Source organism: Oryx dammah, unplaced genomic scaffold (genome assembly GCF_014754425.2).
Source record: "Oryx dammah isolate SB20612 unplaced genomic scaffold, SCBI_Odam_1.1 HiC_scaffold_26, whole genome shotgun sequence".
Lineage (NCBI taxonomy): Eukaryota > Metazoa > Chordata > Mammalia > Artiodactyla > Bovidae > Oryx > Oryx dammah.
The window spans coordinates 44,293,355-44,305,327 of NW_024070210.1; the positions used below are offsets into that span (position 1 = coordinate 44,293,355).

Below are 11,973 nucleotides of genomic sequence, written 5' to 3' on the forward strand. Positions count from 1 at the left end.
AACGCAGAGAGAGGAATGTAAATATAGATATATAAAGGAAGTAAACAGAGTACCTTTTGGTACCTCAGCGTCACTCTCCGCTTCTGAATCAGATGCAATTGCATTCTTGCGTTTCATTCGTAAAACTTCATCCTCACTGTCACTGCCTCTTGCAGATTCTGTAAGAGTAGAATCAGAAGTTCTGCATAATCATGGTCAACCATCACTTTGACTTTTTGTGTTTGAAAAGCAACACTGGAGATAAACTATGGACCACCCGTACAATGGAAAATTACTCAGGAATAACTAAGAATGAACTACCGATACAAGTAACGATTTGGATGAATCTCAAATGCATTACAGTAAGTGGAAGAAAAAAGGCGCCACTACCATCTAATTTCATTTATAAGATGACATTCTCAAAAAGACAAAACTGCAGTGACAGGACAGAGCAGGAGTTGTTAAGGGTCCCAGGTGGGGAAGTATATGGCTACAAAAGGGACAGTATGAGGGAGTTTTTTAGGGCTGAGAGAACCATTCTGTAGCATGACTGTGGTGATGGTTACAAAAATCTATACATGCGTTAATGTTAAGAGAACTCTACATACACACACAAAAATAAACTTACTATGGTTAATTTTGAAATAAAATTTTAAAAGGAACATTGGTTTTTGTATGCAGGAAAACTTGGGAGAATGAGAAAAGCAGTTCTGAAACTTTAAATTTATATACCATTCAATACAGAAGACAAAAGAGAAGTAAATATACTGTAATGGAAGACACAAATGTATCATTTCTGGATGGTACAACTGTTCACGTAATTTTAAACCTCAAACCCAACCACTGTAGAACCGGTTAAGCAGGATGACCAGCGACAAGACTCCTATTCTTAGTTTTATGTTAGTCTGCTAGCATTTGGGAAGTAGTGCATAAGCCTTAATGATTCTGGGTATTCCCAGTACAAGCAACTCTACCCAGAATTAGTTATTGAATACTTATCGCAGTCTTATAGTCTATATAGACCTATATCCATCTCTGGAAACTTTTTGACCTCCTCTCCTAAATAATGTTAAAATGCGGTCTTGAAAGCTATGCTGAGGTATGTATTTCAGGGGAAAAGACCTCCCACTCCCCATACTGCAGCTCTCTAAGACAGAACCAATATATAATTATAATCAATTACTTATAAAAATGAAGCAACCCAGATATTACTACAGGAAGACTTCCAACTTAATCAAAGTGACTTTTATATAACACAAAGAAATCAGATGGTTAACTTTTAATATTCTATATGAAGAACGCATTAACTTCAAGAAAACAGTGTAAGTGGCTATTATGAAAAGGGATCCAAAAGCCAAAGTTCTGCTCTGTTTCCCGCCGTGTTCAGGGAATGAATGTTCTGATCCAAGCACATCTCCCCAGGATGGGAATGCATATGTCAGGACTCCCTGAGATCATCCAGCCTGGGTTGTCATTCTGGATATTATGCCCCTCAGGCAACCTCCTGACCTACAATTTGGTAACCCATGCCGATTTCCCCCCAAAGGATACAATGAGAAGAGAAAAATAACTGATGCTCTTGAAACAATTTTGCAATTCAACTTTTATAACTTCCTGTGGTTAGTCTGAGTAAATTCCTTGGAGCCTGATTACCTCTGGAGGATGAAATTTTGGATCTCTAAGAAACTGAACTGGAAACCGGGCATTTCAATGGCACTGGGGTTTTTCCCCCCAGGCACATCTGTTCTCATCTGGGGCAGGCTCTTCAGTTACCCACAAAAATGGAACTAACTCTATTCGGTATCTAGCTACTTTAGCACTATACACCTTGGTCTAAGACTTTCCTCTTTAAATTTTTTTCTTCCTGATCTATCAATGAAATGGAAGGGGAATAAGTGAAGTGAGTGAAGTCGCTCAGTCGTGTCCGACTCTTTGCGACCCCATGGACTGTAGCCTACCAGGCTCCTCTGTCCATGGGATTTTCCAGGCAATAGTACTGGAGTGGACTGCCATTTCCTTCTCCAGGAAGGGGAATAGACAGAAATAATACACAGATTGGGAAAATGTTTACAAGTAAAATGTATAAAGTTAGAAAAGGTTGAAATAAAGGAACAGAAGAGGAAAACCAGAGTATTAAAGGTGGGACTGTAAGAAGAATCAATGCACCCCCACGGTCCCTCAACGCTTCTACTAAACCACCTTGGTTCTCATAAGTGTATTACCTGACTTATGGTCCTGTTCCTCTTCATCATCTGAATGCCTATGTTCTTCATCCGAGGGCTGTGGCCTTTCATCATCAGAATTTTGCATTTTCTCTTCATCAGATATCTGTGGCCGCTCTTCATCATCTGAGTTCTGTTTCTCATCATCATTATCAGAAGCTGCTGGCCGTTCATCATCAGAATTAGCCTTCTCCTCCTCAGACAGCTGTTGTCGCTCATCCTCTGAAAGCTGGGGCCTCTCCTCATCATCTGTGTTCTGCATTTTTTCATCATCATCAGAATTCTGCAGTTTATCTTCATCAGACCCTTGTGCCCTCTCCTCATCATCCGAATTTTGTATCTTTTCATCATCTGACTGATCACTTTTATCTTCCCTGCCCCATTTTTCATCATCTGAGTGTGCTTTCTCAGAACCTTCTGCTTCCGAGTGATGACTCCCTCCATCTGATCTATGACCCTCATCCTCATCATCATTGTCATTTCGGGTTTCTGATCCACTGTGCTGATCTACATCTGAGGGATCGTTGTCTTCATGGTCAGAGTGCTCAGAAGCTTCTGATCTGTTGTCTGATCCTTCAGAGTGATTATCACTCCCACTATGATGAGAGGTTCCCTCATCCTCACTGTCATCTCCAAACAGTTCCTTATTACTTGGTTTTCCTGCGTCATCTCTTTCATCTTGATCGCTTTCACTCCCAGAGGCGTTACTGCCAGAAGCAACATTCTCTTGATCAGAATCCGAGCCTGATCCAGAGTCAGAATCTATGGGATCATATAAACACAGAGTGATGTAAGCAAAAAAATAAAAAGGCAGAATAAGGAACAATAAAAGTCCATCCCAACATAAAAGCAAGGAAAAAACTTCTTAAAAGCTGTTAGAATCTGTCTTCTCAGACTCTGGACACTAAAAGTTGCAACAACCAGGGGAATGTTTAATGAGACCAAACAAATAGCTGAATCTCAGTAAAAAAACAGAACTTAGGGATCTTCTAACATACTCTGGTCCCTACCCCCACCCCACACTGCCCGCAACCTACCCCTTGATCAACACTGCCTTGAAGATAATATAATACCCTGAATTTCTGGCGCATGTGCCACTAACAGAGGGAGCAGACAGCACCTCATTTGCAAAGAATCATGGTTGTTAGTTCTCATCTGTCTGGTGGATCACTGAAGGGACTGGCTCAAAGGACCTGACTTTATCTCACCTAACTTGGAACTCTCTTGTTGCTAAGGTGGCTACTCAAAACATTTTACAGGTAGATGTATTAGTTGTGTCTGCTTGAGACAATGAATAACAGTTAGGGCAAACAATAAACTAAAAAGCTTGGTTGAAAAGGCTGAGGAATGACATAGTATGGGGAGTAAGGACTTTAAAAGGATGATAAAACTTCTAGAGGAAAACAGAGGCAGAACACTCTCTCACATAAATCACAGCAAGAGCTCTTTCAATCCATCTCCCAGAATAACGGAAATAAAAACAAAAATAAACAAAGGGACCTATTTAAACTCAAAAGCTTTTGTATAGCAAAGGAAACAATAAGCAAAATGAAAAGACAACCCACAGATTGGGAGAAAACATTTACAAATGATATGACCAATAAGGGATTAGTCTCCAAAATTTACAAACAGCTTATGACACTTAACAGCATCAAAACAAATAACCCAGTCGAAACATGGACAGAAGACCCAAATAGACACTTCTCCAAAGAGGACATACAGATGGCCAACAAGCACATGAAAAGATGTGCACATCGCTAATTACTGAGTGAGTGAGTGAGTGAGTGAGTGAAGGCGCTCAGTTGTGTCTGACTCTTTGTGACCCCATGGACTGTAGCCGACCAGGCTTCTCTGTCCATCGGATTTTCCAGGCAAGGGTACCGGGGTGGGTTGCCATTTCCTTCTCCAGGAGGTCTCCCGACCCAGGGATTGAACCCAGGTCTCCTGCATTGTGGGCAGATGCTTTTACCATCTGAGCCACCAAGGAAGATTCTCTGACAATTATTAGAGAAATGCAAATCAAAACTACAATGTGCTACCACCTCACACAGGTCAGAATGGTTATCATTAAAAAATCCATAAACAACAAACGCTGGAGAGGGTGTAGAGAGAAGGGAAGCCTCCAACACTGTTGGTGGGGATGTAAATTGGTCCAGCCACTATGGAGAACCTATGGAGGTTCCTTATAAAACTAAAAATAGAGCTACCATATGAGCCTGCAATCCCACTCCTGGGCATATGCCCAGAGGAAAACATGATCTGAAAGGATACATGCACCCCAATGTCCACTGCAGCACCGTTCACAATAGTAAAGACAAGGAAGCAACCTAAATGTCCATCAACAGAGGAATGGATTAAGACGTGGTACATATATACAATGGAATATTACTCGGCCATTAAAAATTAGTGAAATAAGGCCATTTGCAGCAATACAGATGGACCTAGAGAGTGTTATACTGAGTGAAATAAGTCAGACAGAGAAGGAGAAACATCGTATAACATCCCTTATAAGTGGAATCTAAAAAGGAATGATACAAATGAACTTACAAAACAGAAAGAGACTCATAGACTTAGAAAACAAACTTATAGTTCCTGGGGGAAAGGGATAGTTAGGGACTTCGGGAAGATCATGTACACGCTGCAATATTCAAAATGGATAACCAACAAAGACCTACTGTGTAGCACATGGAACTCTGCTCAACTTTATTTGGCAGCCTGGATGAGAGAGGCTTTGGGGGAGAAGGGATACATGTATATGTATGGCTGAGTCCCTTCACTGTTCTCCTAAAACAAACACAACATTGTTCATGGGCTATATCCTAATACAAAATCAAAAGTTTGTCATAGAGGAAAAAAGAAAAACCTCCCACAATAAATGAAACAAACAAACAAATAAAACCCTCCCATACATTCTTAGCAATCTGGAAAGCCATGCACTTTCCCAGGGCTGTGTACATGCTCAAGAAAGAACCAAGAGGGCCCTACAACCTCACTTCTGGTTAACCTTCAGGCTCCAGAAAGCAAGAAATGAAAGCAAAGACAGGGCATAAGCTACTTGGTAGAGGGCTGAAAGCATGCCCTAACACACAGAGAGACAACCTGTGAAGTCTGGAAGTTCTTCTGTGATTGCTGTTGTTTCTTTTTCTGCATATAGGGAAACCTCTGTGCAATCACTAGCTGACCACTAAGCTAATGGAGCAGAAACTTTAGTGGTCACATACAACAAAAATTGCAGACTTTACAAAATTAGTTCAAAAGAGTCAACAATAATTACTACAACAAACAGCAACAATAAATGCTGGGGGTGGGGGTGGGGAAGGAGTGTGCTGTCCTGAGTTGCTGCAATATAATTTCAAAATGTCCAATTATCAACAAAAACTGCAAAGAAACAATGAAGTATGGCCCATACATGTGAAAGAAAGGTTACAATTTGTCCCTAAAGAAGCCCAGACAATGAAAATGATATCAAATACAGAATATCAATAAAAAGACAGATATTATTTTTCAAAAAACTGAACAGAAAATCTGGAGTTGAAAAGTATAACTGAAATGAAAAATTCACTAAAGAGGTAAACAACAGATGTGAGTGAGAAGAAGAAAGAATCAGGAAACTTTTAAGACACATAATTGAGATTATCCAGTCTGGTGAACAAAAAGAGAAAAGAATGAAGAAAATGAAGAGTCTAAAATATTTGTAAGAAAACAGCAAGTGTACCAATCTACATATAATGGGGGTTCCAGAAGAAGAGAAAAAAAGAGAAAAGGACAGGAAATACATTTGAAGATGTAACAGCCAAAAACTTCCCAAATTTGATGAAAGACATGAGCATACACATCGAAGCTGTTTAACAAATACCAAGAAGAATAAAGTTAAAGAGACAGCACCCAAGCGCATCATTATCGAACCGCCTAAGACAAAGAAAAATCCTAAAGGCAGCAAAAAAGAAACAACTCATCCCATACAAAGAGTTCACTGATAAGGATAACAGCTGATTTCTCATCAGAAACCATAAAAACCAGGAGACAATGGGATGAAATATTCAAAGTGCTGAAACAGTCAATCAAGAACTCTATATTCAGCAAAACTATTCTTCAAAAATAAAGGAATTATAAACAACACAAAAGATAAACTGGACTTCCTCAAAATGAAAAGCTTTTGTACAAGAAAGGATATTATCAAGAAAGTATAAAAACCTATAGAATGGGAGAAAATATCTGCAAACCATATATCTGACATATATGTAATGGAAACAGTGAGAGACCTCATTTTCTTGGGCTCCAAAATCACTGCAGATGGTGAATGTACCATGGAATTAAAAGACACTTGCTCCTTGGAAGAAAAGCTATGACAAATCTAGACAGCTTATTAAAAAAGCAGAGACAATACTTCACTGACAAAGGTCCGTCTAGTCAAAGCTATGATTTTTCCAGTAGTCATGTACGGATGTGAGAGCTGAACCATAAGAAAGCTGAGCATTGAAGAACTGATGCTTTTGAACTGTGATGTTGGAAAAACCTCGAGAGTCCTTGGACTGCAAGATCAAACCAGTCAATCCTAAAGGAAATCAACCCTAAATGTTCACTGGAAGGACTGATGCTGAAGCTGAAGCTCCAATACTTTGGCCACATGATGCTCAGAGCCAAATCATTAGAAAAGACCCTAAGGCTGGGAAAGACTGAAGACAGAAGGGGACGAGAGAGGATGAGATGGTTGGATGGCATCACCAACTCAATGGACATGAGTTCGAGCAAGGTCCGGGAGATGGTGAAGGACAGGGAAGCCTAGCATGCTGCAGTCCATGGGGTCGCAAAGAGTCGAACATGACTGAGCGACTGAAAACAACAATCTGGAATATATAAAGAATGTTAACAACAACAACAACAACACAAACAACCCATTTAAAAAATGGACATTGAACTTGAATATACATTTCTCCACGGTTACACAAACATGAAACAAGTACATGAAAAGATGCTCAACATCACTGGCCATTAGGAAACGCAAATCGAAACCACAATGAAATATCACTTGACACCAACACTGATGGCTAAATTTTAAAAAGGGGTGAAGAAAAGGTAAAATAGGTATTGGCAAAGATGTGAAGAAACAGAACCCTCAAACATTGCTGGTGCTAATGTAAAATGGTTACAAAAATGGTTGGCTGGTCCAAAAATGGTTTGGTTGCTCCTCAAAAAGTAAAGCAAAGAATCATATGACTCAGCAGTTCCACCCCTACACATATATATATAATTCCACCCCAAGAGAACTGAAAACAGGCACTTACACAAATACTTGTAAACAAATGTTCACAGCATCACTATTTAAATAGCCAAAAGATGGAAACAACCCAATGTTCACCAGTGGCTAAATAGATAAACACTGGGGTATACACATAGAGTGAATACTATTCAATCATTTAAAAGAATTGAGGTATTGATACATACAATATGATGAATTTCAAAACCACGATGGCAAGAGGTAGAAATCAGACACAAAAAGCCACATGTTGTATGAGTCCACTTATATGAAATATCCAGAACATAGAAAATCCATAGATGTAAAAAGCAGATTGGTGGTTGACCGGGGCTAGTGAAAGGAGCAAATGGTAAGTAACTGCTCAATGGGTGTGGTGTTTTATTTTGAGGTTATGAAAATGTTTTAGAACTAGACAGAGGTGGTGGCTGAAGGACATTTTAAATGTACTAAATACCACTAAATTGTTCACATAAAAATGGCATATTCAGCAACCAAAATGAAAAGAACTAAAACTGTCACTATTTGCAGATGACGTATTATATATAGAAAGTCCTACAGACTCCACCAGAAAACTGTTAGGACTAATAAATAAAGTTAGTAAAGTTACAGAATATAAAATCAGTACACAGTTGTATTTCTATACATAAATAATAAGCTAACAGAGAAATTAAGAAAATAATCCCACTTATAACTGCAACAAAAAGAATAAAATACTTAGGAATAAATTTAACCAAAAAAGGTAAAAGACCTGAACAGTGAAAACTGTAATACACTGATGAAAGAAACTGAAGACACAAATAAATGGAAATATCGTTCATGGATTGGAACAATCGATATTGTTAAAAAATCCACACTAACCAAAGTAATCTACATTTTGAACACAATCCCTATCAAAATTCTAACAGCATTTTTTATAAAAATAGAACAAAGAACTCTTAAATTTGTGTGAAACCACACATACACACAAACCCACACAGCCAAAGCAATGTTGAGAAAAAAAGAATAAAGCTGGAGGCATCATTCCCTTGATTTCAAACTGTATTACAGACACATAAATCACTGCAACAGAATAAAAAACTCAGAAATAAAGCCACACATATATGGGCAATTAACTTACAACAAAGGAGCATGCCAAGAATACACAACGGGGAAAGAACAATAAATGGTGTTGAGAAAGCTGGATAGCAATAGGTAAAAGAATGAAACTGGGCCACTATCTTATTATACTATACACAAAATTTAACTCTAAGCGGATTAGACTTAAATTTCAGACCTGAAACCATAAAATTCCTAGAAGAAAACATGGGTACCAAGCTCCTTGACACTGGCCTTGGTTATCATTTTTTTGGATTTGACACCAAAAGCAAAAATAAACAAGTGTGACATATCACACTAAAACGCTTCTACACAGCAAAGGAAACCATCAACAAAATGAAAAGGTAATCTACTGAGTAGGATAAAATATTCACAAATCATGTATCTGATAAAGGATTCAGTTTAGTCACTCAGCCATGTCCGACTCTTTGCGATCCCATGAATCGCAGCATGCCACCAAAAATATATAAAGAGCTCATATGATATATATATAAATGGACAGAAGACCTGAATAGACATTTTTCCAAAAAAGACATACCAATAGGTACATGAAAAGATGCTCAACATCCCTAATTGAAAGAGAATTGAAAATCAAAACCACAGTGGGAATGACTATTATCAAAAAGATAAAAAATAACAAGTGTTAGAGAGAATATGGAGAAAAGGAAACATTTGTACACTGATGGTAGGCTTGTAAAGAGGTGCAGTCACTGTGGAAAACAGTATGGAAATGTTTCAGAAAAAGAACAGAACTACTATATGATCCAGCTAGTCCACTTCTGGGTATTTATCCAAAGGACACAAAAACATTAATTTGAAAAAATATATGCACCTATGTTCACTGCAGCGTTATCAAAACATGGAAACAACCTAAATGTCCATCTATGGACAAACAAAATGTGGTGCATATAAACAACAAAATATTATCCACACCACTATAAATATGGCATATATGCAAAGGAATATTATTCAGCCATAAAAAAGAAGGAAATCTTGGGAATTCCTTGGTGGTCTAGTAGTTAGAGCTCAGAGCTTTCACTGCCATGGCCCAGGTTCAATTCCTGGTTGGGGAACTAAGATCCCACAGGCCACACACGTTTTGTCAGAACTCTCCACCATGACCTGACCATTCTGAGTGGCCCTGCATGGCATGGCGCATAGTTTCATATGTGATCATTTTGGTTAGATTTCTGTGATCCTGGTTTTCTTTCAAAAGCTGTGGGATTAAGTTCTTGCTTCTGTCTGCCGTCTGATGGATGAGGATAAGAGGACTATATATGTTTCCTGATGGGAGGGACTGGCTGTGGGGAAAACTGGGTCCTGCTCTCGGGTGCAGGGCTTTGCCGAGTAAATCTTTAATCCAATTGTCTGCTAATGGGTTGGGCTGTGCTCCCTGCCTGTTAGTTGTTTGGCCTAACAACTCTCAGGCGGTTAAGAATGTAGCAATGCAGGTGATGTGGGTTCAACCCCTAGGTCAGAAGGATCCTCTGGAGAAGGGAATGGCAACCCACTCCAGTATTCTTGCCTGGAGAATTCCATGGACAGAGGAGCCTGGCGGGGTACAGTTCACAGAGTCACAAACAGCTGGACACGGCTGAGTGACTAACACTAACAACTGAGGCAACCCAGTCTTGGAGTCTACAGGCTCTGTGTTAGGGCCACCGGAGACCTCCCAAAAGGACTTATGTCAACACACGCCTCCCAGGACTGCAGCTGCCAGTGCCCCTGTCCCTGCGGCAGGCCATTTCCGACCCTCACCTCTGCAGGAGACCTTCAAACACTACTGCTTCTACCTATTCAATTAGTTATGTATTAAGCAATGAAGTTAACTGAGGGAAGGTGATGATCTTTGCATCATTATAATCCCTACACTTAGCAAAGCAGCTATAACATGATAGGGGATCTATAAGGGATGAAGGAATGAACTTCATGGAAATGACTGACACGAGGGTTCACATGGCTCCGGTCCCTAGAACGGTGAATGGGATAAGGACAAATACAGATGATAGGGTAATGAAAACATCAGAAAAGTAAGTGGAACAAGAGTTAGTATAAGGGCTCGATACTTCCAGATCTATCCTGACCATAACCTTCAGGACATCCATCCTGGTAGAGCCCTCACACTAGATTCCACCTGGTGCTCCCCTGCATCATGAACATACATTTATTAATTCACTTCACCACCAAATCCTTCATCCCTTCTCTCCAAACACAGACTTCATATGCTCCCCAATCTAATACCACCGACTCAAAAAATTCTAGAGTTTTTGCACAGGTTCCCGGAGGACACAGCAATCCACTCCAGTATTTTGACTGGAAAATCCCATGGACAAAAGAGCCTGGTAGGCTAGAGTCCATGGGGTCGCAGAGAGTCAGACATGACTGAGCGACTTCACTTCTTCGGAGGACACATTATCTCCAGTGCGTAACACCTATATGCAGCCCTACCCCAGTAACCTTCTCAGTCTTCTCACCCAGACATTTTAAACTTTCCATCACGCCATGTTCTGGTTTCATTCAAAAGGACAATCAGAGCCCCTCTGCAAATTCATCCAGCCCATACCCATGTTCCTGAACACGTAATTCCCATTCATTCACAACAGTCCATGTGCAAGGCAGGACAGAGCAGGACTCTAAGGTTCCTCCTCTCGTTACGCCGGCTCACCGGCCTCCATTCCTGCCCCGCGCCTAGGAAGCTCGGCTTGCTCGATGGACACCAAGAACCTCGAGGCACACACTCTGCATCTGTCCCTTCATGCCCTCCCTCGGGAGAAGGCTGGCACCGCCGGGAGGGCAGGGGGCGCTGAGGCAGGAGTAGCGGAAGCGCCATCCGCCAGCGGCGCCAGAGCGTTCGCAGACCCGGAATCGGGTCGCTGTGGGGCTCCCGCCGGAGAAGGCCGGCCACGCTCGCCTCCACCGAAACCCTGCGGACCCCACCTTTACGCTCAGGATCGCTGTCGGCGTCGCTCCCGAATAGGTCCTCCATATCCGCCATTGCAGCGCAGTCGACCGGGAGCGGCTCCCCGACTGCGTTTACGGCACGGGACCAACGAAACGCGACAGTGTCGCAAAGATTTGCTTAAAAAGTCTCCTTTTCTACTGGAAGCTTGTTTTCGCTTGCACTTTGAACCCGCACTTGCCCACGCTCTTACGTCCAGCAACCCCGCCCTTCGTCAATATCTGTTTTTATTCGCGAGGATTCTCACCTGGGTACATCAGGTCTGAGTGTCAGTGGAGGGGGTGGTATTTGGGGACTCCCAAGCAGCAGCAGCAGCAGCAGGAAGGCCCTGTGACCGTGTTAAACCTGCCAGGAGTCAGGCCTGCAGTCCTTTGTTTTATACGGATCAGCTGTTCTCAAATTGTTGCGGACTCAAACATGCTTTTGTTTATGTGGCTTGTATCTATTGATATTTACTGTAA

At 40.9% G+C, this 11,973-nt stretch overlaps 1 protein-coding gene across 2 annotated transcripts in view; it reads right to left on the reverse strand.

The window, feature by feature from the left end:
• LEO1 (LEO1 homolog, Paf1/RNA polymerase II complex component) overlaps positions 1 to 11,614 on the reverse strand; it is a 32,599-nt gene extending 20,985 nt beyond the window's left edge. The window contains exons 1-3 of one of the 2 annotated variants that reach the window (XM_040226526.1): positions 11,491 to 11,614; positions 2,202 to 2,963; positions 54 to 158 (exon numbers count right to left, since the gene is read on the reverse strand). In XM_040226526.1, coding sequence (XP_040082460.1) covers positions 54 to 158; positions 2,202 to 2,963; positions 11,491 to 11,548 — 925 coding nt within the window. In that variant the 5' untranslated portion in view covers positions 11,549 to 11,614. The remainder of the gene's footprint in view (positions 1 to 53; positions 159 to 2,201; positions 2,964 to 11,490) is intronic. The other variant, XM_040226527.1, reaches the window with a different exon arrangement.
• Positions 11,615 to 11,973: the final 359 nt, after the last annotated feature.